This window comes from Anomalospiza imberbis, chromosome 15 (genome assembly GCF_031753505.1).
Source record: "Anomalospiza imberbis isolate Cuckoo-Finch-1a 21T00152 chromosome 15, ASM3175350v1, whole genome shotgun sequence".
Classification (NCBI taxonomy): domain Eukaryota; kingdom Metazoa; phylum Chordata; class Aves; order Passeriformes; family Viduidae; genus Anomalospiza; species Anomalospiza imberbis.
In genome coordinates, this window is record NC_089695.1 from 11967075 (window position 1) to 11994867 (window position 27793).

The window sequence follows — 27793 nt, forward strand, 5'->3', positions numbered from 1 at the left end:
ACGCAGTGCGCCCAGGCTGGGGACAGCATCGAGGTCAGTGCCCTTGAGAGGGGAGCGGTGAGGTGCTGAGGGGTGGACAGTGATAGGGGAATGAAGCACACTGAGCTGCTGGCCGAAGTGCACAGTCAGAGTGCCTGGAGAGTCTGAGTGCGAGAGGAACAGAGGGTCTGACCCGGGGTTGAAGGGACAGGCATCTTCTGGCACCCCAAAAGTCAAGGGATTTTGGCATCCTCCACCCGCCGCTGTCCGAAGGTGGCACGGTGCAGGCGGCGGTGGCCAGGACCAGCCCGTCCATGCTGCCATCTAATGGCAGTAAGGGCAGGACACCGGGGAGGGCTCGCCCCGCCACGGCGGGGAATTTTCCATCACAAACGCAGGGCGACTGTGGGACCGATGGGACCTTTCCATTGTTACGGCCCTGGGAAACAAAAGGATCTGGTTTTAAAATCTTGTCCCCATTCCAGCACGTGGGGGGACCCGAGGAAGCAAAGGCTTCCCCAAAGCACTGGATAAAGACATACACAGATCACAGAAGGCTGCCAAGGCAGGAGCTGCTGGACACTGCCCAGCCCAAGCATAACTAGGGGAAAGGGACACTGGGGTGGCTCTTGGAACACCCAGGGACAAAGCAATGAGGTAACCCACAAGAAGAATACAGCCTGGACCTGGGAGAAGATGGTGAGAGCCAGTCCTGGCAGGTGCAGAGGCTGGACGCTGGGGTGAGAGGTGCTTTAACCCTATCATGTCCACTCTCCCATCCCTATCCCCTTCTGCCTGAACCCAGGCCAAGCTCATGTAGTCGCTGCATTCACGCCTATGGTTCCTGCTCCACAGTGCTCTGGTTTGTCAGAGAAATGTGTTTTTCAGGCAGCATCTAGACCGCATTTCCTCACTGGGCTAACACCACACACATGGCAGTCCAGAGCAGCATTTTCCCTGTATGTAGGAGCTGCTCTGCCTCCCTAACCCTGTCACACCAGCAGGGCCAGGCGAGGACATTATACCCCAAAATTTGGCTTTGCCTGGGAGCAGCGTGCCACGGTCACCACGCACAGCCCGGCAGGAGAAAAAAGGACGTGCTCCCTCAGGAGCATTTGGGACAAGCGGGTTTGGCTGCTCTCCAGCTCGTCCTTAGGCACGGGGAGGGTGTGGGAGGCGGCAGCAGTGGCACATGCTGGCAGCCTGTGCCATCACGCTGGCCCACGCGGCACAGGGCACACGGCAGCGCTGGGCAGCGGGAGCTGGCAGACAGCAAAGCCTGGCTGTGCTCACCCTGCCGCTGCCCGGCGGATCCGTGTCCTGTCACACCTCGGGGACGCTGCCTGCTGCTGCCCAGCCGGACCTGGCTGCAGTCTGGGGCACGCTGGGGAGCTGATGGGTTTCAGCTTGCCCCAGTGTAACCCCTGCTGTGATCAAACCAGCCTCGCCTTTCCAGAGGCTCCCTTGCAGGGGGCAACACAGCCCTGCTCGCAGCACCATTTGCAAGCCAACAGCTCTTCTTCACTCTTATTGCAGCTCAGGCTGCAGCGAGAGGAGGGGATGATAGCTGGGAGAGGAGGCCGAGTCCAGCTTATGGGCTCAGCACTCACTGGCTAAAGGCCAGACCGGGGCCAGAAGGGAGCACAAACCCCCAGCATCCCCTCCACACCCAACTCCTGAGCAAAGCTGCACAGAGCAGAGGCTTCCCAGGCAGTGGGAGCAGCCCTGGGCTGTGCTCAGTGCTCCTGCACAGGACACATCAGCCTGAACCCTGCACAGGACATCCTTGCCTCTGGCTTCCTCTGCTGCCCTGGCACAGGTATTAGGCACCCCCAGCCCTGGCACACTGCAGCAGGGGTGTGCAGGAGAGGCAACGGCCCTTGTGGCACCGTGGGGGAACAGGGCCCCTGTGCCATCACCACTGGGCAGGCAGATGGCCAGTAAAGGCCTTGCTTTGGCAAGTGTCCCTGTGCCCAGTTGTGGGAGTTGGAAAGCCTCACACCTGGCCCTTCCCATGCCGCAGAAAGCTGAGCCTCTGCTGGAGGTGTCTGGCTCCAGCCAGCACTGGGGACTATGCAGTACTGGGGACCTTTGGCCTCTGCTTTGAGCTTGGAACGGATTTGGGTGGGAAAAACATGACATTTCCACCCACCCCAGGCACTGCCATCTTCCCTCCCACCCACCATTTCCACCAACCAGGCTTGGAGCCATCCCAGCACTACTGCTGACTCGCGAGGCAGAGACACTTCCAGCACCTCCTGGTCACAAACCACAGCAGCCAAACCCCCTTGACGTGCCCCCCCAGCGACCCTGTCTGCCCTCCTGCAGGTGCAGCTCTGCCAGCAGGGCCACAGGGGGCTGACAGGAAAAGAGCCACATTCTTGCTGTATTTGGAAAGAATTGGGACTTGGCATTTTTCACACGTACAGATCCTTAAGACCCAACCAGCCAGACATGGCCACATCTTAAAACGTGGTAGCCCAAGAGCAGGGTTAGGCTGAGAGCCTCTCTCCCTTGTTCTCAAACAGCAAACGGTGAAAAGCCACTGCAAGATGTGCAGGGAGTGCTCCAAGGAACCATACGGGAGCAGTGGCTCTTTCGAGCCTCCAGTGCTGCAGGCACAGAAGAGCCAGGGCTGGAGCAGGGCTCTGGTGGGCTGCTCGGTGCCCCCAGGCTGTGCCACACCCCAGAGCAGCCGATCCCCCCAGCACACAAGCCCCGAGCAGGCCCAGCAGGCACCACGGGCTTTCTAAAGAGCTTTAATAGGAGAGGAAGCCGCGCTGCAGTCCCTGGGCTGCGCACCGGGCTCCCTCTGCTGCCGGCCCGGAGCCCAGCCCCGGGAAGCTCTTCCAGCAGAGGATGCCGTGGTCGGGATACTGGGTTGAGAGGCACCCGATGGTGCCCCGGGACCGCTGCCCTCCTCCACGGGGCTTATGGGCGAGAGCACAGAGAGGCAGGAGGTGCCAGCAACTCACAGCCCCCTCCCCTGCAGCCCGTGGCTGCTGTTACTGCACTGTGCCGTGCTCAGGAAAGGCAGGCTGTTCTTCTAGGGGTGCCAGGAACCCCTGTGAATGCCTTAGGGCAACCACAGCCATGGCACAGGGAGGGGAGGGCAGACAGGACCTGGGAAGAGACTCATCCCCTCCTTCCTCCCAAAACTGAAACCAAAACAGCTCCTCCAAGACCCCTCAGGCTTGTGTGTGCAGAACTGGCCTCCAGCGCAGCCCCGGGCAGGAGCCAGGCCAGTGTCCCCAGCGCACCCTCGTCCCTCACAGGGCCAGGTGACAGAGGCGCATGGGCTCCACGTTGTCCCTCCCGTCACTGAAGCAGGTGCTGAAGAAGGGGCAGTATCTCTCTGCAGAGACCTGGTGGAAGGTGAAGAGGTGGGACATGTCCCCAGCATCAAAGAAGGAGACGGTGCCCTCCTGGCAGTCCAGGAAGACGCCCACTTTCCGTGGGGGCTGGCGGGGAACCAGGCGCACCCAGGGGCTGGCAGTGGCCCAGTACTCTGTCCTGTTCCGCAGGCGCAGCGTCCAGTAGCCATTCTCTGGGCACAGCTTGACCCTGGCCGCCCGGTCCACAGCCTCAGCAGCCACCCCCAGGTCCCACTTGGTTTTGCTGCCCACCCAGACCTCCCAGTAGTGCCGGCCGCTGGCGAAGACCTGCGAGCCCAGGACGTTGACGCACTGACGGAAGCGCCGAGGGCTGATGGGGACGGGCTGGGCTCGATTCCTCTCTGTCACTGCTGTCAGATCCCTGGAGAGGACCAGGTTGGGGTGGGCTGACTCAGGGTCAAAGGTGAGTGGGGCAGGAGCTGCGGAGACATCGAGCATGACATTTTACCAGCTGCACACTCCCTCTGCAGAGCATCCCTGGCCCACCACACCCACCCCTCACAGCGATGCGCTCACCAGGGCAGATGGAGCGCAGCATCTGCCTCCAGAAGATGTACTGCAAGGGACCACTGTGGCTGTCCCTGTAGTGCTGCAGGTCCAGGGCAGGCTTGGTCTCAACATGCACCGAGGGCCTGGAGCGGAGAGAAGCAGACAGGGTCAATCCCTCTGCTGAGCCACTGCCAATGCAGGCAGGAAAAGCACGGGCAGGGCTGCAGGACAGTGCAGCATGTGACAGATTTGGTAAAGACAGGACACAAATGTCTCTGCTTGCTCTGCCTGATGCAGCTCTGCCCCCAGTGCAGTGAGTGGCTCAGGGCAGAGGTGTCCAAGACAGAGGCAGCAGCACTGCTTGTGGAGCAGTGACTCCTGGCAAACCCACACCCAGCACACCCAACAGGATTCCTGCACGGCCAAACAGGCAGGGCCTGTGGAGTCAGGCTGCATCCCAGGGAGGGAGGGGACAGGGACACACATCCCTATGGCAGTTCTGGCCCTCAACTACTCCCAGCCTCAGAGAAATCTGCACCTCAGGGTCACTTCTGCAGCCTCATGAGTAGTAAGAAGCTGAGGAGGGGCAGGGAGAAGATGAAGCACCCAAAGTCTCTTCCCTCTTGCAGCATGCATGGCTCTTGCACCCATTCCAAAGCACTGTCTCCTCTACCCACTCTTCCAGCCATGTCAACACATGGGATGCTCCCTGGGAAGAGCATCCAGTGTATGCTGGGGACCAGCCTCCACCTTGCACAGCACCAGCAACTTCCTGAGCAATTTGTGATGCTTTGAAAACTTGAGATAAAGTGTGTCTCCCATGTGGTCCCAGCCAGGGACTAAGATAAGCTCCTGAAAAGTGAATCAGCTTCTTTCATGCCAGACACGTACCTGATATCCAGGCTCTCCACCTGCAGGGAGAAGCAGAGAGAATTAGCAGTCACTCTAATTCATGCAGCTGCACAAATAAGTTCCTTGTCCTGCTTCCTGCTGCCACACAGCACAGAGAGGAAACCAAGCTACCAAGAACTGCAGCCTGGGGAAAACTGCTTGGGCACTTGGATGGAGAATGAGGAAGGCTATCAAGACCCACTACATCTGATGTCACTGTATCCCTTGTGGCTGAAGTCTCCAGACTCCAAGGGATTGGGTAGATAATCCAGAGGGATGGCAGGGAGAACGACTTTGGGGTACAGCCTGGTGCTCTCATTTAAGACTCCCCATCCCAATTTGAGATCCTGAAATATCTCTCAGCCTCCTGCCAGAGTCAGCAAAGCATCTCACCTCCAGCAGTGACACATCTTCCATCTTCCTCAGGGTCTGCTTGACGTGCTCGATGTCCCTCTGCAGCACTGCCATCCCCTCTTCCAGCTGGCCTACGTGCCTGTGCAGCTGGGCCAGAGACTGCTCCTCCTTCTCACCCAGCTCTGCCAGCACAGCTCTCTCCTCTTCCTCCAGGATCTGATGAAGGCGAGCAAACTCAGCCCGAATCTTGAAGTTCAGCTCCCCAGACACTTTCTGAGCAGAGGGAAGAGGCAGAAGGCGAGTCCAACAGTTAGAAAACAAAAGTAGGTGCACAGGATGGCTGTGCCTGTTACTCTGCTTACAGAGCCCTGGAAATTTGAGGTTTAGACATAGTAATGACTTTTTGGATGGAGAACAGGACACAAGGACAAGCTTCAAGGCTGCAGAGCTAAAGGGGAAAAACCAACAAACCCAAAAAGCCAGCTCCACCAGAGGCCTGGTCACTGTAACTAGAAATCCCCACACGCAGCCACAGCCCTCTCCCACATCATCAGGAATTTGCCTGTCGGCAAGACTGGAGCTCTTTAAATTTTGTGGAGCTGCAGTCTCAGCTGTTCAGGTTAGTTTGCATTTATTTCACATCATTCCAGGCCCTGAGCAGAGCTGCCTGACGGGCAAGCTGCACAAACTAATCTCTGTCATTAAGGCTGATAAAATCCCATTCAGCTCTATCCAGAGGTCACTTTTTTCCAGTTGTTTACTTGCCAGCCAACCTTGCTGTGTTCTCACTGCCTTCCTGCCTGTTTACAAGAGACAGCCAATGACTTTCTGTTTTCCTTAAATCTTTAAGCTTTTAATCTCAAGTGCAACTTTAGCCCTCATTTCTTTCTCGAGGAGTGCTTCCTGAAGTGCACATCCCTTTCTCCTCCCAGGAAACCCATCTCCCTCAGAGATCTGAAGCTTCACCAGCCTCCTCTTGCTCTAGCAGGCGTTTGTGCTGACACACCAGAATCACAGAGGAGGTGCAGGGCCTCTGTGTTCACATCAATGATTTGCTCCTTTACTCTTGAGACACCTCTTGGCTCTTGCACAGCAACAGGAAAACATGTGCTTATTTGCTAATACTTCTTCATTAATCTCAGAGGTCCATTCCACATCTGGCAAGAAGACAGAGGTTTGAAATGAAGCAGGCGGGGGGATCAGAGGCTCCAGTCAGAAGACAGGGGATTTTTCCCCCTCTCAGTTTTATCTCATCTTTGAACTACTTCCATTTTCCTTTAACTCCCCTTCCTTGGTTTCAACACTTTTATGCCACTCAAGAAAGCAGCACAGTCAGCCTGTGGCTGTTCTCACTTCACAGATCTGTACCAAGAGGGACCCTGGTCCCTCTCAAGCCCATGAAGAGCACTCAGGCTCCTCATTCACCTTGGAGCTTTGCAGTGAATCCCAACATTGTCCTTGTGACAAGGCCACCACTCTTGCACTGCCAACCTTGCCAGTGACTCTGTTCCTTCAGCTTTGCTGCCATCCCTTCTGACATGAGAGGATTTTTGAGCTGCCAAGAGTTAAATGCTCTCCCAAAGAGGCAGCACTGCAGGGCCAGAGCAGGCTGCCCACAGCTCTCACCACTCACCACGCCTCAGCTCTGCTGCACCAATGCACTTTGTAAACATTGCATTAATGAGTGTTAATGCTCCTCCCAAAACCTCTGCTGAATATCCAGCAGTGATGAGCTTGGGCCTACATGCAAGGGAGTTTGTGTAGATCCCCACTGTTACTCATCTAGATTTTTACAGGAAGCTGAGCTAGACCTCAGCTGAAGACACACACATCCTCTGTGAACACTGCCCCAGAAGCTGCCTGAAGAGCAGCTCCCACAGGGTGCTACCGTCAGGCTGCAGATCTCCTCCTGCACCACACGCTTCCTCTGCTGCAAGTTCTCCATCTCCTTCTGACGAGCTTGCAAAGCATCTTCCAGGTGCTTCTGCAGGAACAAGGAAAAGAAGGTAAGGAGACCATTTCAGCACTCTGCTCTGATTCAGGAGCAGTCCCAATTCCTACGGTCAGCATCAGAAGGAATACAACAGGATCTCATATAAAGGCTGTAAGGAGAAGCAAGCACCTGATGCACAGCCTTGAGAATTAAGCATCTGTGCATGTGATTAATCCAACTGATTTTTAAGACTGGGAGGTCCAGCCTGGGATATCTGTTTGCACAAGCTTTAAATGCTGCGTGTCGTGAAGGGACTGTCCCCTCAAGCAGAGCACCTGGCACGAGCAGCCTTCACCCCCCTCTCACTTAGGAACCATGTTCTTAAACAAGAAATGACAAAGCTGTGGTTGGAATCAGACACAGCAGTGAGGGAAACAAATGCAAAAGAAAAGTACTCAAAAGACAGATGGCTGCAAGGAAATAGGGAGAGGAAAGAGACACAAATGTCAGTGCACTTGGGTGAGATAAGGCTTCACACGGGGGGAACTGTCTGTGGGAGAAGGAGCGGTGCCTGCACAGGGCTCATGTGGCACCTGTCCCCTTCTCCCCAGCCTGGCAGAAGCCACTCACCTGCATCTTCTGCTGGTGCTCCTCGGAGCCGCAGCGCCGCACCTTCTCCACCAGCCCCGAGAGCAGGTAGTGCGTGCGGAAAGCGCGGCTGGGGAACTTGCGGCGGCACTGCGGGCAGGAGGGGACGTGGGCGCAGCTGTCCCAGTACTCCTGGATGCAGCCCTTGCAGAAGTGGTGCATGCAGTCCAGCATGACGGGCTCGCTGAACAGCTCGCAGCAGATGGCACAGGTCAGCTCCTCCCGCAGGCTCCGGTCCTGGCTCCTGCCGGCCATCCCTGCGGGCACACAGCTCCCACCCTGAGCTTCCTGCCACCCCCACGCGCAAATCCCCATCCCTCTGGAGGGCCGAACTTGGGCAGGCACAGGGCCTGGCCAGCTGCTACCCGGGGTGTGTGCAGGGCTGGAAAGCCCCGAATTACAGAACAGCCCTGGCCGAAGGTCACTCCCTTTGGCGTTACAACTTTCAATTTCCCGTCGCTTCACCAAAACTGCTCAGTGCTCTGACAGGGCCCGGCCTTGTGTCCCCACCGGGCCCCAGCGCAGCGGTCACCCGGCCCGAGGGCTGCCGGCACCCACCCGCACCCCGAGGGGCTCCCGGGCCGATGCGGCACCGGCGCTACCGTGTGCGGTACCCTCCGGCTCGAGCCCCCTGCGCGCAGCTCCGGCCTCCCGCCATCCCAGGGACCCCACCGTGCTGAAACGGCTTAGAGTAGATTAGTTTAGTTTAGTTTAGTCCGGTCCGGTCTAACCTAGTCCCGCTCAGTCCACTCCACTCCCGTCCCGTCGCTCTCCCACCTCCGACACCCCGAACTCGGAGCCCCCGCCCCGCCCCTCCCGCGGACTGACGTCCGCCCTGACCAATCACGGCGCGGACACGCCACGCTCCCGCCAGCTCATTGGGTGAGATCCGCGGAGGGGGCGGGGCAGGCTCCCGGCACGTGACGCGGTCACGTGCGAGCGCGCCGGGCCAGCTGCGGGGGTTCACGCGCCGCCCGCGGGAAGGCGCGTGCGAGGCTGGGCCCGACCGGACCGGACTCCGGACCGGACTCTGGACCGGACTGGAGCACACTGGACTGGACTGTCCCTGCACCGCCCTGCGCCGCACAGCTCCCGCCCCACTGCCGCATTCAGTAAAGAGCACAGAAATGAGCTCCAGGCCAAAGCCTCCCTCTCTCTCCCCTGCTCAGGGTGCCTTCAGGACACAGCTCTGGCCAAGGCTTTGGGGTCACGGCTTTGGGTTACCTCAGAAATCACGAGGGCTGCGAGCTTGTTAGTGGAAGAAGGAAGGGTTTTCATCCTTGTGTGGTCACCTGATGATGAGCCCTGCGATGTTGTGGGAAGTTGCAGACACTGGTGGACATGTGAGAAAAATCACAAGAACTTTCATACTGGAATTAAAACAAATAAAAGTGAAGGGAGAGGGGGCACAGGGACTCACAAGAGCTGCACGGACCATCTGTCTCCTTCCTAACCACCATTAGAACCAGAGCATGCCCCCAAAAGGGTGATGTGCCAGGCACTGTCCAGCTACTGCCCTCCTCCTCCTGCTGCTCTGTTTGCTCATTACAGCAGTGCAATTAGTGCAGAAAGTATTTCTGCCCATCTTCATTTGCTTGTCTGAGGGATTTTCCCAGGCTTTCTCTCACACTGTGCGTGCTTGGTCACTGGCATGTGGCCACAGCAGCCCTGCCTGCAGCGTCGGCCTCGGCCTTGTCCCCAGCAGCCCCTCGGGCTGACACGCTCAGCCACAGCCCCATGCAGATGTTTGGACTTGGAACATCACTGCATGCTTGAGGAGCAATCAGTCCTGGGGGACGTTGGCCATGGGCAAGCGAGGTACACCCCTTGGCCTCCGGTTGGCCAAGCAAGTGACATCCATGGACACCAACAAGGTCAGGCCATGGCCAAATGGGCTGGCAGCTCCCACACAGCTATTGTGGGGGCTCAGGACTGCTCCAGCTCTCTGAGCAAGGTGGGTGTTGGCTGCACCCTCCTGCTCCACTACCCATGGTGGCTCTGGGACAGGGATGCTCAGTCCACACTGCTCACTGGGCACTGGGGGACAAGAACACATTGAGCAGGGATTATTTCCAGCACACTGAACCTGCTCCCATTGCTGCCCTCTTATCCTTTCTACTGCACAACACAGAAGAGTGCCCCTGGCAACGTCACGAGGATAATGACACTGGGATCCAGGGATGCCTGAACATCTCTTCTCAGCTGTGACTTCATGCAGCAAAACCTCAGTCCCCACATTTAGATCTCTGTGCTTCCACTAGGCTGGCTCTCACCCTGTGAACATGCCAGGGCTGAATGGGAGCAATGCCAGTGCCAGCCCATTGCAGTGGGACTGCAGCTGATGTTACCTCCCACCCTCCTGCCACATGCCAGCAATCCTGAGAAACAGCTGGCTTTGAACTCGTGGATTTTGGATGGGAGCTGAATCATCTGCTTAGGTGCATCCTTTTGAGAGGGAAATGGCTTTGTCATCTGTGTCCTCCTGGCTTTTGCCACCGTTCCTCCAGGAGACCTTATAAACTATGCACATACACACAGACAAGACTCCAGCACAGGACACACACCCTGGGGTGAACCAGGATGCTGCTCCCTCCCTCACCTGTTGCAGCATCGTGATCCTTTATCTGTGAGGCTCTGCAGAGAGGTAGAAGCATCAATAATTGCTTTTTAGCAGAGATCTGGACTGTGCTGTGGAAGGTTATGCTCCCCCAGCAGCCCAAGCCAACAGTGCTGGGAGGTGCCCCTGTGGATCAGGATCTGTGCTGTGGCCAGAGCTCATCTCTCCCTGTTATGGAGCCCAGGAGGTGACAGCCTCCCAGGGGCACCTGTAGGCCCATTGTTTGGAGAGGCTGTAGCTGGATAACTGAAGCTTCACCCTGAAACAGCAGAATCTGGGATAGCTCAGCTGATGTCGAACTTTCCCATTAGCTCCCCTTTCAACCCCAGCTGGAGCCTAGTCCTGGTCCCTCTGTGCAGTGTGAGCAGCAGGAGCACCTCCCTAGCATGGCACCAGGCTGGGCAGTGCCAGCACATACCCTGCCCAGGACTGGGGCTATGGGAGGCTGCTCTCTTGGAAGAGATGCTCTGTACCAGGGTGTGCAGCTGCCAGCCTCGGTTCAGCTGCTGCAGGACATCCTTCAGCACCCAGCACAGTCCTGGGCCCCCAGTGTAAAGGCTTTCCCATATAACTCCCCTTGCTGCCAACAGAACCTGTCACTCATGTAAAATTGCTTATTTCCATCTTTGCAGGTTTGAGCTGCAAATGCAGATTTTGGAGCCAAAGGAGGAGTGGCACCATTTTACCATGCACTGCACTAATCCATCAATCCAAGAAGAAAGTTCTAATACAGATGAGGATGTCCTTGTCATGGCCATTTCACGTTCTGGGACATCAACTACAAGGTCTAAAACTAGCAGTGAGTGGCAGTCATTTCCCAATGAACACATCTCCCTTCTGGGGATTGAAAACACACACCCGAGCGTCCCCCGGTCTCGGATTCCTGTTTAAGTGCTCCTGGCATCTTCTTCCTTTCAGCACTCACTTCAGTTGGCAATGTAATGTTTTTCTTTCTTTTTTTAGCATATCCCTCTCGGGAGGCTCCAAGCTCTGGGCTGGGACCTGAGAACGCTGTGTTTGGAGAATTTGATTATACACTGGGGAGGTGAAGGATAAGATGGATTGAGAAGGGTTTGGCTCAAACCACATGGATGGAGTCCAAAACTCTTCACCGTTCTCTGTTCCATGCAGTAAATATGTATTCTTGGAGATGGTGTCAGAGGAACTGTTTGGCCTTGCTGGAGAAGGGGGATGAAGTGGGAAGTGCAGTGGGTCTGGCTGCTGGGGAGCTTCCCTGGGTGTCAGTGAAACATGAGGGGAAGGGGAAGCAACCCCTGATCCCAGTGTCAGTCCCTTGTGTCGGCTCTCCAGATGCAGGCAGGGAAATTCCACAGGGGACAAGAAGCTTTGCATTTTGATTTCCCTGTTTCACATTGGTTTGAGTGCAAATACACTCCGAGGACTTTGATTCCTCTGGATCCCACTCTCCTGGAGGATCCTGTGGCTCTCCCTGAGCAGTGCCCAGCTGTGGAGCAGGAGAGGGACAGAGGGGTAAATTGGGGTTGATCTTTTCCATGTGCTGACCTGGACAAGCCCCAGGTGAAGGACTCTTTTGGGGTGAGGATGGGGTAGCTTGAAGCCAGCCCTTCCCACTGCCCTTGGCATCGCTGGTCAGGAAAGAGTGGGGTGCTGCTGGTCCAGGAGAAATCCCCAGACTCCCCATGTCCCCAAAAGCAGGCTGCATCCCAGGAAGCTTTGCTTCTGTGGGCTCCTGCCAGCTCCTTCCTGCACTGAGACCAGGAGGGGAAAGAAATGGAAAGGGATTGCCGTAAACAGAAAGAAAAGAGCAAAAGAAAAAGGGACGAGGTAAATCAAAGTAATAGCACCATCACTGCTAATGGATATTACACTTCCCTCCGTGACCTCAGCTGCAGGGAAGCAGATTTAGAGGCCTCGGTTAGAAAGGCAAGCAGGAAATGAAGCAATGCTCTGAGATATGGTATCTTTGAATAAATAGCTGCAGGAGGCAGGTGACCAGAGGTGGCCATTATTTGCCAATATTTTCTTCCCAGTCTCAAATGATATTGCTGTTTTGATAAAGCCAGAGCCTCCAAGGCTTTGGAGCCTCTGAAGTTGTCTGACTGTGAACTGGCAGCCATGGTCCAGGTAAAAGCCCTGTAGAGATGGTGTTGAGAAGGTTCAAACCATGCTAAACACACCAGGAAAGGACCCAGGTGAAGTGAGGGCAGGAGTCTGAAGGCTTGTGTCATTTTTCCCCCTCATGTATCCAGGAGAAGGGCTGGGGATCAGCATGGACAAATCCATCTCCTACTACATGGAGGGAAGGAAACAAGGTCTGAAACAGGCAAAGGAGGATGAATGTGGCCTAATCATGCTTTGTTTTGTTTTGATTGTTTTTCCCCAGGGATGGTCAAATAACTCAATCCCAGGTGACCAGTTTCATGTGCTACCGAACTTTTCAGCCCAGTCTCTCTCTCCAGGGAGGGAGCAGGCCTGTCAGGCAGTCTGTCCTGCCCTGTGAGATTCCCCATGCCACCCCTCTGGGCAGCCAAGAATCTATGATGTTTGCATTCCACCAGCATCCTTCAGCTCCCCACACCCAGGCGCCAAAACCAGGAGATTTTTGCAAATATTAACATTTCTGGCTGCCACTTGTTTGCCTGTTTACTCTGAGCTGTGCGTGAAACCTCTCTGATACTCCACACACATGGGCTTGGCCAGAACAGCTTTGTCCTCTCAGCCTTCCACAAGGGTTGTGTGTCAGCCCCCAGACAACCTGCTGGTCACTGTGTGCAGGATGCCTGGAATGCTCTTCTCTTTCACTTGGATCTCTGATTCAGGGTGCTGAGTGTTCATAGATGTGCTAAGCTACCCCTTCAGAGCCTGAAGCATTTGTGGGTTTTGATTTTTAATGGGTTTTTTTGTTTTTTTTTGGGGGGGGGGTTGTTTTGTTTTGTTTTGTTTTGTTTTGTTTTGTTTCTGACCTCAGCTCTCTATAGGAGGGCTGTGGGAAAGGTCTTCATGACCTCATCTTACAAAAATGGGCTGGGCAGGCTTGGCTGCTCAGGATGCTGTAGTCTTGTCCATTAGCATCCACATTCCAGGGTCAGAACACAGTAGCCATGAAATCCATGCCTGTGGTCACATCACATATCCAGATTGCTTTCTCCTGGCTGGGTTTAGGCTGTTTGCTGTATCCATTACTTGCATTAAAGACATCTGCAGAGCCCAGTTCTCTCCCTGATGTCACATGTGAAAGTCTTCAGTCTATTCAGTGGAAATGGAGAGAATTCATTTACCATCACACAGCTTTCAAAAGCCAGTTCTGCAGAAGATTCCACAAGAACAGTATTTCTCAGTGCAGCATTTCACACACAGCACAGGTTATTTGGTATAAATGTCTCCCCTTGCTATTCATTTTACACTTTGCTATCTGAGAAAGATGCAGATGTGCTCCAAAATCTCTTTATCTTGGAGAAACTGACTCCACACTGCCTGCAGCTCAGCAGCCTCAGCCTGGAGGCACCTCCTGCACTCCCAAGAGGATTTAAAAGCAGCTCTTTACAACCTGGCTCTACTTCTCCCCCTTCCACTTTCTTACAACCACACACTGAAAGCTGGAGCCTGAGAATCACCAAAGTGGTCACCAGAAACCAAATGAAAGAAATTCAGTTGCCATTGAGCGAAATAACCCTCTCCCTTAAAGAAAATTATTAAAGTGGCTGTACCTTTGTTAAAAAATCTGAAAGATCCTCAAAAAGATTTTCCTTCTGGAGCTGTCACCATAACAACGAATGTTTGCAAGGGATGCAATGGGGAGGGAGCAGGGAGAGATGTGCCCTTGGTAAGCACAGAGTGCCCTGCCTGGCCACACAGCCGATGGCCACAGGCGATGCCAAGGATGAGGGGCAGGTCAAACCAGCATAGTCCTGGGAATATTGCACAAACCTGAGCTGTTCCCAGTGAGGTGAGGTGAGGTTGTGGCAGTGCTTGGTTGGGCAGCTCACTGCCACTCAAACCCTGTGTCAGAGCTGCCCTGAACTGTCCTGGGGCCAGGGCTGCTGTGGGAGCCAGGCTGAAGGTGAGGCCAGGGGCAAGTGGTGGCCTTCAGGAGGCTGCAGCTCCTGCCTCTGGTTTTGGCAGTACAGTGAATACTGAGAGTGATGATCTTACCACAGGGATGAATTGATCTTTTTCAACATCCTGCCTTTTGCTTCCCATCCAAAGCTCACAAACTGATTTATTTGTAATAGGAGATGAGGAGGCTCCTTCCTACTCCTTCTTCAGGGCAATGAGCTGGGGTACTGCTTTGCCCAGGACAGTTGTCAAAAGAGGGAATAACCCATCCTAGAGACACAGCACCAGGGCCCCTGCTACCTTTCCCCTTTCTCCAGCTACCTGGGCTGGCTGTGCTCCTCTGCTGGACTCTGCAAAATAACAATGCACACTCTCTGGTCCTCCCTCTTCTGCCCAGAGTGAATGTCACCCTGAAGGAGTGTGGTTTTCCCCATGGGAAGCTGAGCACTACGAGCTGCACCTCTCGAAGGCACTGAGTGCTCCCAGAGGTAATGTTGTGCAAAGCCATATTTCCCCTGATACCTTAAATATCTTAAATGCCTGGGGAGAAATAAGTCTCTTCTCTCTTCAGCACGAAATGGCTTTCAAAGTAGATTTGCAGGCTCCAGACTCACCTCCCTCGTGTCTGGTGTGAGCTCCTCAGCGAAGGCAGACAGGAAACTGCTCCTCAAATAATAAATTGCAGGCACGCGCTCCCCTGAGCAGTTGTTTGGAAAGTGTCCCATATGCCTTGTGCCAAATTTGCTGGCCCGGGAAGCTCAGTGGTATTAGCATGTTCCAGTTAATTAGGGCTGTGAGTCGTCCTTTTCATCGCCTGAAGAGCTGGGAGAAGGACAAACCCAGAGCACTGCCTTTATAAGGCTTTGTGCTTTTCAGCACGATCTCCACTCAGCTTGTGCATGCTCTGCTCATACCCTGGGGACACAGCTCTTCCCCGTGGGGCACTCAGTGCCATACCTATCTCTCAGTGTCAGACACTGGCTTGTGAGTCATGTTTCTGGGGAACACGGAGCCAAATGGATTTTCAGCCAAATCCCTGGGTTTGTATCAGGAGTGGATCTGATCCTCCTGTGTTCACACACTGCTGCCAGCCCAGCCAGCACTGCTGAGCTGAGCAGGGCACGAGTAACCTGCTCCCTGCCCACAGCTGATGTGGGTCCCCACAGGACCAGAAAAGATGGAACAAGGCAGTGAAGGAGCAAACATGATCCTGCTGCTGCTATGATGCTGCTGAGACCTGGATCCAAGCTCCTGGATACCTGGTGCCTTTTGGCAACACCAAGCCCATAGAAGACAAGTCATGCTCTGAATTTTCCAGCCACTTGCATCACTTTCAGTCTTGACACTTTGGAAGAGTTTATGCTGAGGCTGCCGTCAGCCCATCCAGCTCTGCCTGTTCTCATCACACAATTCAGCATTTGTAGCGCTGTTTGTCATCTCAGGAGTGACAGCCTGGGCAAAAATTTCTTTGTGGAACTGTGCAGCAGGAGTATCCAGTCTGGGAGAACAAGACCCTGATGACAGAACATGCTGCCTAAATGAGATGGGCAACTTAGAAAGAAATCCCATAGGGCAAAGTGGGAAAGCAGCTGCCACTGCTGCACATCCAAGCACCAGGTCCTCTGCTCCAGGGGTGAGTTTGCCAGAGTGAAGCATTTTTATAACCTTCTTTATATGCAGAGAACTGAGATACATCAAATGATTTGCCCAAAGGCAGACAGGGAGTCTGTGAGAGATGGGGGAAACACGTTCCAACCCAAAAACTCATCCATGTTTCTGTTTTACCCAGACAACTGCTGGTCTACATCGTATCATGTTTTTGCAATCCTGGCTCTGGAGAGCTTATCTGACTGCAATTATCCTCTTATGCAGAAGCTGTTTTCTACCTGGCTTGGTACATAAACAACAAGCAACCCTCTAATAAATTAACAAAGCTTTGAGTGCAGTGATTTGCAGAAATGGCAGCTAAATGCAGGGGCCAGTTCTGGGCTCAGCAGTGCTGATGTCTGCCTGGAGAAACTGCTTGGAGTCCTTCTGTCCTGATGTGAGGATGATCAAGGGGATTTTGTGTGTCAGAGTGAGATCCAGGGGTGGGAAGGGGATGAAAGGGGTAAAGCCTCCTAGGCATTAATTGTCTTAATCAAAGGAGCCCTGTGGGTTTGCTCCTAGTGGGGCAGGAGCTGAAGTGTGGTGATGTGCTCAGCAGGACAAATCCCGTTAATCTTTTTCCATATGATCATCTCCTTCCTGACTCACTGACCCTCATCCTGCAGACACACTCAGCATCCCTGACTTCTGCCTGCCCTGAAGGTGAGCATAGCTGTGGCAGACCCAGGCCAGTCCCAGGCCAACCCAGAGTTCATCTCCCCTCCTGCTTCTCCAGCGCCTCTCACTGGCACTCACCATCAGTGTCAGATTGCTCAGATACTTTAGCCAAACCTTGTCCCTGATGGTGTCTCTGCTCCTTCACAAATTCCAGGAATGTTCACACAGGAACAAAAAGCTGTTACGAAATGAGAATCTGTTTTTAAATTCAGAGAAGGTAGAGACAGCTTGCCATCCGCCCTCCCACCCCTGAGTCTCTTTGTGGCTAATTTAGTTCCCAAATGCATCAGACTCCCAAATCCACTGCATCCATGAACTCTGGGGTTCAGATGGAAAAGGGGCTTTTGTGTTACCAAAGCTTGCTGATACTTTGGAGGGTGCTCAGGAAAACACAGGCATGACACCTCAGGAAGGAGCAGTGGAAATATTTTGGTTACATGCAGGTGGAATTAAACAGATGTTTAAAAAATGAAAAACTGCTTTTTAAAGTATGTCACTGTTGCTGCTCCAGATGAAGCAGGATGAACCAGAGCATCTGGAAGCCTTGGTAACAGTTTTCTTAGAGATTCCTGCCAGGGAGTGAACAGATAATCCACCTTCCTTTTCTGACAGAAGTTAAGCTACAGCAGATGGCTTACAGCTGTAAGGTGATCAGACTGAGAACCTGCCTGCTCACTGAGGCAGAGCAGATTACAGGCCAAAAGACAGCCTTCTTCTCTGCCCCATTTCTCAGCCTTTTGACATCATTTTTGCTCCCTGGAGTACAAAATTCATTGTTGTATTTCTCAGAAGCATGGGTGAGCAGACTCGCTTTTGCCTAATAAAAGCCCAACCACTGGGAAAGGCTTTTGAGCTGCAAAGATCCTTTGAATGATCCCATCATGTCTGGAAGGACACGAGGCTCCTGGGACCCCCATGCAGGCGTTTGTGGGAATGCAGATTGTGTGTGAAAATACCCCAGACTTGAGGTTACAACAGTGCCTGCAGTGGGTGCTGGCAGCTCTGCTCGGGGCTGCTCAGCCTTCCACACCCCAGGACAATGCAAGGCACCATCTTTGTATTCCCCCATGCTCCTCCTTCAGAGTGTTGCTGGCTGGGGCTTGGAAGACCCTCAGCTGCTTTGGGATCTGTAAGCTGTGTGGGGAGATTGTTTTGCACCTTGGTGTTCAGGCTGCTGCAGTTTGTGTCACGACTGCTCCTCTGAACCCAGCAGGAGTGAGAGGAGCCTGTCACTGCAGCCCCCAGGTGTCCCTTCCCTGTGGAGAAGCCAAGGCTATGCTGCACCCGCTGCTGGCTGTAATTCTGTTGTAGCTGGGTGAGATTAGGCAGACTGGCAGGCAGCCCATGTCTGTGGCACTGTGAGAAGAGCCTGACTCCCAGGGACAGGGCTGGGGAGCACCCAGGGACTGGGGACCAAACTCCAGATTGGTGGGTGTCATTTGGGATGACAGTCCAGGTGTGCTGAGAGCTCAACTGCACCTTTTTGCACTGCGAAAAAAAAAGTGAGCTCTGTCTTGTCGAAGAGCTGAGGTGAAGTTTTGGAGCACAGCAGGTGTTGGTGCTCCACTGGACCCCTTAGACGTGGGAGAGGACATCCTGGGGACTTGCACTGACTAATCCATGATTTAAGAGTTTGCATTTGTTATCATCCAGCAAAGACCATGTGCCAAAAATGACTGGAATTCACCCCATAGTCCTGATGAAGGTTCACAGCTTCAGGCTGCACAAATTTCTCTCCTGTCAATCACTGCCTTCTCCCCAGGCATCTTATTTCAACCCTGGGAAGAGGAGGGAGTGGTAGCAAAGGAATCTGGGGAGCAAGCAAGAAAAATCTCACACAGAAGAGAAAGAAGGAAAAAAATAATCTTGAGCTGAAATCAACCATCCACTGCTGAGGAGCCTGGAGAGGAGGAGTATCCATCCACAGGGAACAGGGGGAGCAGCGTGCTCCACTCACTGCTGCTCTTCACCTCTCTCTGCAACCAGCGGCAGACAGCAATGGCTCTCTCCAAGCACTTTTGTCTTGTCCTGCTTCCCTCCACTCCCAGCTTTCCCGAGCAGCTAAATCAACAGCCTTAGGGAAAAGGAAGGGGGAGAAGACATGAAACTCCCACAAAAATCCAGTTAGCACAGCTGGTGGATTTCATGCCTAGTCCTTTCCTTTCTGAAGGGGAGATAGAGAGAGGAGGGGGAAGGATGGGACTTAAGAGGACTCTTGTCAAAGTCTTGGGTTCAAGTGTCACTTTCCATGTGATTTCAGGAATGTTCTCATTCTTCTTTTTCTGCTGAGCCATTAGAGTGTTTTCTTTTTCCTGGTGTATTGTGAATTTTTGGCACAAAGGGGTGCTTGAAAAGCCTCCCTGTTTCCCTTCTCACAAAGAAAAGGAGACCAAAGTTCACTCTGGGGGTAAAAAGCAAGATTTCTCTGATAAAATTCCAGCTGTAGGTACTCAAAGCCAAGGAGAGGTGTCCTTCCCCTCAGCCTGTGGGAGAACCTCCTAGCCCAGGTGAGCTGCAAATTCACCCATTGCCTGAATTGGAAATCCTGTGCTAAGAATACACATGACTTCTCCTTAAGGGCAAAATCTTTGAACAGGTGAGGCTTATCTATGCTTATCTGCTTCCCTGTGTTGCCTTTAGAGTGCTTTCCTGGGCTCCAGCAAGCTTGGATTTTGCAGATTTGGACGTGAGGGTGCTGCTTTTCTGTCTCTCCCTCTTTTTTGCTTCAGGTGTGTAGGCAGTGCTGAGTATCCTAAAATTGAAAGTCTCTGGAGCAGACCAAGGCACTGCCAAGCGGCTGAAACTTTTCAGCGTTACTTCTGTTTGTATCGCAGGAGTCCCTGAAGTCCAAAGCTGCAGATTGCTCTGAGCACTGTGCAAACACGGAGACAGAGGAGGGTGGAGGGAGGCCTGTGAAAGCTCTGCTGAGCTGCAGGACCTGCAGACCTCTTGCTGCAGGGGACATCCCCCATTGGGCATGACTGTGCCAGTCCCAATGAGTTCAAAGATTGAGGAGCTGGGACAGCTGTGGAGTGAGGGCAGGTAACACATGCCCAGGTCTGTGGTATGGACGGGGAGCCTGCAGAGCTCTCCCAGCACTTCTCCGTGGAGAGGAAACTGGATGTGGTGGAAAAGCTGCTCTCTGCTCGATGCAAGAAGCCCCTCAGTGGCTGAACACTGTATAAACAGCAGCAGCAGGCTCCCTCCCCCTTTCCATTGCTGTTTGTTAAACACACGCTCTCTGCCTTTCTCTCATTCAGGAGCGAAGACAGCATCCAGCTCCGTGAGAGGGGCTGTCAGTCACCCTGCCAGAGGGGCTCTCCGGGTGCCCAGGGAGGGCTTCAAAGCTACTCCTGGCGATGAATCACTGTCCAGCAGCCCAGATCCTCACCTGACTTCCTCTCTTCTCCGAGGACAGTTGCAGAAAAGTGCTTTTCACTCCTTCGCCACAGGTTGACTTCCAGAGAGTGGAGAGGACCAAGCGCTCCATCCTGGCCAGCGATGAGACAGTGACTGGAGGTGAGCGGCTCGGCTCCTGGAGGAGGAGGAAGCTCTGACCTTTGCAGGTAGGTCAGGGAGGGCTCATCTGAGCAGCAGGGCTGAGATGGGGCCAGGTCTTGTCCATGCCACATTGTTTAGGCAAAAAAGGTCCAAGCATCTTTGGGAAACTGGATTTGGGGACTGACAGCCCGGAGAGCTGGAATAGAGAAAGCAAACGAGATACTGACAGGAGAGTTTTGAAAGGTCCCTGAGCAGAAGCAGGGAGCGTGGGAAGCAGGATGCTGAGTGAGAGCAGACAGGAGAGCAGGTTGCTCCAGGGTGCTGCAGAACCCGGGCATATCCAGCTCCAGAGGAGCAGATGAGGGGCTGAGGTGCGTGGCTGGCTGAGAAATCCTGATCTCTCCTGCAGTCTGCCTCCTCGTGGCTTGGTACAAACCTCCGTCAGCTCCTCCGTGCTGGGACTGCACACGCTGCTGGCACTCGGCTGTCTGCCACAGATCAGCGTCCTCGGAGAGGGAGATGCAAAGGGAGATAAAGGATACAGGAGGAAAATCAGTGCTTGCTTCCTCTCAGCACCCATTGCATGTTAGTCCTTGATCAGAGAAATCCTCTATAGTCCTGCTGCAGGTGCATTTCACCTGCAGAGTTTCTGGTCTGTCCCAAAGCAGGATACTGCGTTTTCTCCGTTTGTTCTGTCAGTGAGTTATTTCCCTCTGTTCCACTGTCTCACCTATCCCAGACTCCATACATTTCAGGAGGTAACAGATTCCCCAGGTTAACCAGGATCCATCTACCCCGCTGTCTCTTCCTTTCTGCAGCCCCAGCAACTGGTGTCTCTCCATCACAGTGTCACCCATTGATCCCTAGGTCCCAGCCAGCCTTGTTCTGCTCCCATGGCACATCCCACAGGGCAGAGGGCCCTGCACTGCTTCCCCCCTGCTTTCTGTAGGATAAATTCCCATGACAAAGCATGTATCCCTGCCAAACAGATCTCTTCTCACCACCTCCTTTTTCATCCTGTCCTGAGCTGGGTGATTACGGCATCTTCATTGCCTCGTCCCCTTCAGAGTCTTCTATGGCTCCAGCCTAGTGTGGGACACAAAAATATTTAGTGTGAGGAACCACAAGAACTCCCAGGTGTATCTCCTCGTCCTTGCACTTTGTCTCCCAGTGTCAGTTCTGTGCTGGGGTCCCCCAGCAGCAGTTCTGGGTGGCAATGAGTGTCTGATGCCATGAGGTTTCTGCACCAGTGGCAGATAGATGACTTTAAAAGCTACATCAAATGGTGGGCTGGTTAGAGGGTCTTCCCTTTTGCTGGAGTATCATAGCAAGGCAATCACCCCTTCACTGGAGATGGAAGGAGCTGGGATAATTTCTATCTGTTCTTTGGCTTCAGGAAATCATCCAGAGCTGCTGTTTGTCCTGAAACCTGCCCATTGCACAGAGACAACAAAATTTGTTCCCCTCCATCAGTCACATTTTGCATTTTCATGCAGTTCCTGAGATCTATGTTCAGGTTTTATGCTGAGATGCAGGGTCCTCTTTGGTGGTGAATACAGGAGGCTGGAGTTAGAAAACTTGGGCTTTGCCCAAGCCCTGCCATGGATGTGCTGTGTGGTCTCTGGCAGGCTGGTTAACCTCCATATCCCCATTTACTGTGTTGTCCTCCCTTAAGTGCTGTGCTGTGGGGTGCAGGGACACTGAACACTGCTGCCTCTTGAGTATTGCAAGGGAACATGAAGGTGGTAGAAGGTGGCTTGTCCCAGGGTGACCACCAGCTTCTCATGATGAGGAATGGTCTCAGACCTCCCTGTCATGGATGTCTGTCTGGATAGGGGTCTGGGGATGAGATGAATCAGTGCTCCTGACTGGGCTGCTGGAGCTTAAGGGATTTGGTGTAATTGAGCTGCTTTGGAGGAAGGACAAGCATGGAATAAATCAGTGAGCCAAGCCATGGAGGTATCCATCAGCCTCAGCCCTCACACTGCTGTAGAAAGTGTTTGTCATTAACCAAGGAGCAGAGACTGGCCCAAGTCCTTTCACTCTCTCCTTTCGATGCCATGGACTCCAGTCTCAATGCTTGGACAAAAAGAGAAATTCTAATTAACAAGCTCTGTTTTCTCCAGCCCTTTGACCACCCCTCCAGCCTTGCTTTCTGAACCCTGCCAGGCTTTACAGATGGCTCTTCCAGGTCTGGATATGCCTCTTCCAGTCTGGCTGAATGCCTGGGGCTGCAGCAGGGGCATGGAGGGAGCTGGGGTGCCCCAGGAAGCAGAGGTGGATAAGTCCCAGGGCACCTGGTCTGGGCCCTCTGTAGGAATGGAGCTGTCACTTTGGTCACTGTCCCAGTCATTGACAGCAGTGTGCTGAGTGAAGGGCTCCCCTGTGCTTCCCCAGTTCCTGAAGGCTGAAGCCTGCTGGCACAGGGAACGGCTCTGTCTCACTGGGAGCCATCCCTGGGTCCCAGCCCTGCCTCAGGCTGAACCTCGGCTGGAGCAGAGGCTGAGGGTTAGGGTTATCTTGATACAGGCAGCAGTCTGTTTCTGCATCCCTTCATGACAGCTCAGCACAGAGGAAAGAACCTGGATAGCACTTCTGCCTCCTCCTGGTCTGTCCTGCTGCTTTCTTGTCCCAAAAACAGTTGGCTCTCAGCTCCAAGGATTTTTTCATCTAGTCTGGCAGGCCTGTTAGGCATGGGGCCTGACAGCAGCCTACACATATGCCAGTACTTCCATTACTTGCTGGAACAGACCTCAGTCCACTCCTAGCAGCATCCCAGCGACCTCCAGGCAGCCTCTGGAGTGGGAGCATTTATTATAATCATTTTGTCTCTTAATTAAAATGTCTTAATTGATTTGTAATATTTCCCCTTTGGAGAAAAAACAAAACAAACAAAATCAAATAGTGACTTCATTAAGGCCATTTTGTTGGGAAGCAAAGCAGCTCCAACAGCCATGATGTTCCTGGCTCCTCTCAGATGGTGGGTAGCTGCCAGTCTCCAGCAAAAGGAAATAGGCTGAGATGTGAGCGCAGGAACTGGCAGCCAGTTGGTGGATGAGATGGAGAAAAAGAGAAGGAATGTCCACTGGCCTGGTGCCAGGAGTTGGTACTGAAGATAAATGGAACAGGCAAGCCACAGAAAAGGTGATGACAAGTGATAAAGTAATGCTGGACAATCCAGAAGGTTTAAATCCCAGAGGAGTGGCAAGCAGGGAAAGTACAGTCACTGAAAGTGTCCCTAGCACTTGCTCTGTTTCCTTGGCTGACCATGCTCTCCTGGCAGTGGGGTTTGCTCAGGGCCAGCTGCAGCACAGGTATCTGCCAAAGGGGCTGTGGCTGTGCCACCTTCCCAGGGCTCTGCCTGTTCCCCTGCTCTGCTTTCCCCTGCATCCACTGTATGGCATGGCTTTGAGCTCCTCTCTCCTGTCTTAAAAGCTGGAGCTTCCCCTTGGTCTTTCCAAGGCTGGGGCAGGGGTGTTGTGGAGGTCTGAAATCACCCTTAAACAAACCCTGGTCCTGGCAGATCCCATTTTTTCCTCTGCTTCCTACCCTCCTAGCAGTAGCTACATGGTGTCTACTCTCTCACAGTGTCTGAGCCCAACAGCTTCATTTACAGGAACCACTGGCATAAATCAGTCTGCAGAGTGAGATGTTAGGCAGGCAACTGGACAGGGAGAGGGAAAGAGAAAGGGTGCCAGCAGGGATGGTTTTACTGCAGGCAGCTCTTCTGCTGGGCCTCAGCAGGGTCCTGGCTTTGCAACCGGCCGGGCAGACTCCTGGGAGCAGCCCCTGGTGGGGAATCACAATCCTTGATCTGAGGAGGGATGACAGGACAAGCAGACGTTTTAGTTTAGGCTGAAATGCAATTGCAAAGCATTCTCCCTTCCCAAGGACAGGCTGTCCTTAAACCTTTGGCTTGTATGGGACTTGCAGGAAGCCCACCAGCACCCAGTCAGCAGTGCTCACATCTTTACTGGGACAAACCCAGTTCCTTCCTCGAGGATCCTGAGAAGATAACCAGTAGTCTGCCTCAAATTCCCACTTCATTTAAGCCCTTTGCCTCCCTCCCTTAGTGAAAGGGCATTCCCCCCCACCCCCGCAGGTCAGAAACCACAATGTTTTGCTGACCTCCCTGCTTGGGCAGAATGACGACTTTCACTCACTTTTATTTAAGTCTGCAGTGGGAGTGGGGTCCCCCTCACAGAGCTGGGGAGAGGGGATATGTGAGGGGCCATGTCCACCCCTCTCCACATAGCCCACAGCAATTCTGAGCCACGGAGGCTGAGCAGGAGCCAGTAACAGAGGTGGCCTTTCTCCTGCCGTGTTTGGATTCAATGAACACGCTGCTGTGACAACACTGCTGTTCCGGTGGCACCTAATGCCAGCCAGGGCTTCCAGGCTGCGTCAGCTCTGGCCCCTCGGGCTCCCTGCTCCCACAGCCATCCCACACAGGCTCGTGAGCCCCACGTGGCAGGAGGCTGATGGATGCTGGGGCTCTGGCTCTCGGCCTGTCTGTGCCTGGATGCTCAGCAGCAGCTCCGTGGGAGGCTCGTTCACAGCTTCAATGGTTTATGCCCTGCACATGCATGTCCCTGTAGGAGCTCCCTCCTCTGCTAAGCCAGCGGATGCTTGGGTGCCACCAACACTGAGAGGACAGAGAGGTTCTTTTAGGGATCCTGGGCAGAATGAAGATGACACTAGATCATGGTGACAGTTAAAGCTTTGTTTCTTTATCAGGGTATTATGATTAATGTACAACTGAATTTATGATTGAAACAGCACGGGATTTCTACAAGCAGAATCAACACAGTGCAATCTACAAATAGCAAAATTCAGAATTTATTAATAATTTATGATTTCTAATCACCTAAGTAATACAGAATTTATAATACAACTTATAATTTATAATCACCTGGACCCTCTTCAGATTGGGCCAAATCCTAATACATGGTTTGTTGTATCATTGTAACAATCATAATCTAGATGCAAAACTCTTATAAAGGAATATGAGCCACTCACTGAATCCTTGGAGAAAGCAGAAAATGTGGAGTGTCTCCTCGCCATAGGGTTCATGTGTCTCACTGTCCAGTAGCTCCTTACTTAGGACTTGTAACTGTGCTCTTTGTGCTGTCAAACTTCCCTTTTCTGTGATGGGGACACTCCATCACCTGCCTGGCTGGGTGCCTGTCTTCAAAGCCACCAAGGCAGGCAACAATTGCCAGATGCCTGGGAACCCTGAGACTGGCAGGAGAAGGAAGAAAAATGGTTTGTCTAATTGCTTCACAGCACCTTGAGGGCGTGGTAATGAGGGCCAGGGAATGACTACGCCACACCTTTGATCACAGAGAATGGCTCATGAAATGGCATTAGTTGTGGTACCCACGTTACTGGGAGGGAGAGCAGACAGTACTGGGTGGATTGGGTGGTGGCATCACTAGCAGGAGCAGTGGCAGAGACTTATGCAGAGGCAGAGGGACAGATATTTTCACCTTGAGAGGTGAGAAATAAGAAACAGAAAAAAACCTGGTGCACAATGTGGAAATAAATAAATTGTTACAGGGAGGTGGAGAAGAACACCTTAACTTTGAGAGTACCTTGTTTCTCTCCTTTCCTAGTTCTTAAGGTGTTAGAGAATTTTTGTAGGCAAGTAAATCTCATCAAAAATGACTGCAACCTGTGCTCTCACTTCTGTTATATCTGTGTTCCAGACCCCATTCTCCTCCTTATGGAAAGTGTCAGGCCAGGCATGGGACCATTGGAGGGAGCCAACAGCACATTCACCGTGGAGAAGATAGCATTAGATGAGAAGCTGCCACATGGCTGGCATGCCAAGGACTTTGTCACTCCTACCCAGGATCTCTCTGGGTCCCGCAGTGTCATGATGGACAGCACCAAGATCCTGGGGGTCCAAGTCATCCTGATTGCTGCCTACTCCCTCATCATTCTGCTGGGGTTCATTGGAAACTCACTGGTCATCTACATCATAGTGAAGTACAAGACCATGAGGACTGTCACCAACTTCTTCATAGCTAACCTGGCCCTGGCAGACCTGATGGTGGACACACTCTGTCTGCCTTTCACCCTAGTGTACACCCTGCTGGACGAGTGGAAGTTTGGAGCTGTCCTTTGTCACCTGGTTCCTTATGCTCAAGCTTTGAGTGTCCATGTGTCCACTCTGACCCTGACTGTGATTGCCCTGGATCGGTACCGCTGCATTGTTTTCCACCTGGACAGCAGGATTTCCAAGAGGCTCAGTTTCACCATCATAGCTGTCATGTGGCTGGCAGCAGCTGTCCTAGCAGGACCTCTGGCCATCTTCAGGGAGTACCGATATGAGGAAATCCCATCCATTAACCTCAAAATGGCAGTTTGCTCAGAAAAATGGCCCTCTGCTAGCAACAGAGATGCCACCATCTACAGTCTGTCCATGCTCCTCCTGCAGTATGTTCTTCCTCTTGCAATTATTTGTTATGCCTACACCAGGATCTGGTTCAAGCTGAAAAACCATGTCAGTCCCACTTCTAGGAATGAAAATCAGTGCCGGAGGAGGAAGACAACCAAAATGCTCGTGATGGTAGTTGTGGTATTTGCAGTCTGTTGGCTCCCTTTCCACATATTCCAGCTTGCCATTGATCTTGATCTGGTTCTTATCTTCCATGAGTACAAACTCCTGTACACTGTCTTCCATGTCGGGGCCATGTGCTCTACATTTGTCAACCCCCTGCTCTATGGATGGATGAACAAGAACTACAGGAATGGCTTCCTTATGTTCTTCCGTTGCCAGAACAAGCCCGAAAGCATCCACACTGAAGGCTCAGTTAGAGGGAGGTCTTACATCTTCAGGGCCAACACCCTAAATGGGAGCATCAAACAGACTCCTGGCGATGGAGCACTGCCCACAGAGGTTTAGGGATGGGACATCCACCTCCAGGATAGAGGCTGGCTGGACCCAGAGACATTCTGGGGTGAATGCCCTTTTTTTGACAGAACGTGTGCTGCCAATTACAGCTACAGCAGCCATGTAGAAATATGAAATACCCCCTGTATCTCTCAAAACAATAAATCTGGTGTATTTTTGTCTGACCAAATAAATTAATTTTTCCTTTCACTGTGTTCAAGTTATGCATGGAGACACAAAAAAAAAAAAAAATAACACACTGAGAAGGCTTTCATTTAGCCAGAAAAATACACCCTTCTTGCTATTTCCATTTGCCAAAGTGGGTTGCTCAACCTTTTACCCCCTGACACATTACACATTACAAATGTGGAGCTGATATTGCATGTGATTGTTCATCTGTCTCCTACCCAAAAGCCTTAATGATCCATCTTTAGCTAATGCCTCCAAGGGGAGGGAGACCTGCACTCTGTTCTGCAAACACCTGCTTGTTAGTGCCATCACTCATCTGACCTGGGGAGAGAGTGGGCTGGCACGGATTGCAGCTGGGTAGTCCATGATGTCTTGCCCAACACTTACATAAATCTGCATTTAAAACCCACAGGATGTGCTCAAGTCCTCTGAAAGCCCAGGAGGTGGCAGTGGCACTACTTACCACAGTCTCCTTTACAAGTGCAGAAGCAGGGTTTTGGGAATGCCTCATTAGCCAGGGCTTGTGTGCCAGCACC

At 53.0% G+C, this 27793-nt stretch overlaps 2 protein-coding genes and 1 long non-coding RNA gene across 5 annotated transcripts; 2 read left to right on the plus strand and 1 right to left on the minus strand.

The window, feature by feature from the left end:
• Positions 1 to 371: 371 nt before the first annotated feature.
• Positions 372 to 8479, minus strand: LOC137483081 (zinc-binding protein A33-like). Of its 2 annotated transcripts, none has more exons than XM_068205910.1 (7): positions 8421 to 8479; positions 7672 to 7973; positions 6997 to 7092; positions 5148 to 5381; positions 4755 to 4774; positions 3891 to 4006; positions 372 to 3793 (listed from the first exon to the last, which is right to left on the minus strand). In XM_068205910.1, the coding sequence occupies exons 2-7, from the start codon at positions 7942 to 7944 to the stop codon at positions 3249 to 3251; spliced, it is 1284 nt and encodes a 427-aa protein (XP_068062011.1). In that variant the 5' UTR covers positions 7945 to 7973; positions 8421 to 8479; the 3' UTR covers positions 372 to 3248. The 2 variants fall into 2 exon arrangements, with proteins under 2 accessions (XP_068062011.1, XP_068062012.1); XM_068205911.1 differs by having other exon boundaries at positions 7672 to 7968; positions 8421 to 8472.
• A 927-nt stretch (positions 8480 to 9406) lies between these two features.
• Positions 9407 to 12918, plus strand: LOC137483082 (uncharacterized). Its single transcript, XR_011004338.1, has 2 exons — positions 9407 to 11244; positions 12672 to 12918. It is a non-coding gene; the product is annotated as an uncharacterized lncRNA (long non-coding RNA).
• A 5940-nt stretch (positions 12919 to 18858) lies between these two features.
• Positions 18859 to 27278, plus strand: LOC137483083 (neuropeptide Y receptor type 2-like). Of its 2 annotated transcripts, XM_068205914.1 has the most exons (3): positions 18859 to 19176; positions 20122 to 20235; positions 25879 to 27278. In XM_068205914.1, exon 3 carries the CDS (start codon positions 25896 to 25898, stop codon positions 27078 to 27080), a length of 1185 nt encoding a protein of 394 aa, XP_068062015.1. In that variant the 5' UTR covers positions 18859 to 19176; positions 20122 to 20235; positions 25879 to 25895; the 3' UTR covers positions 27081 to 27278. The 2 variants fall into 2 exon arrangements, with proteins under 2 accessions (XP_068062015.1, XP_068062014.1); XM_068205913.1 differs by lacking the exon at positions 18859 to 19176 and having other exon boundaries at positions 19802 to 20188.
• Positions 27279 to 27793: the final 515 nt, after the last annotated feature.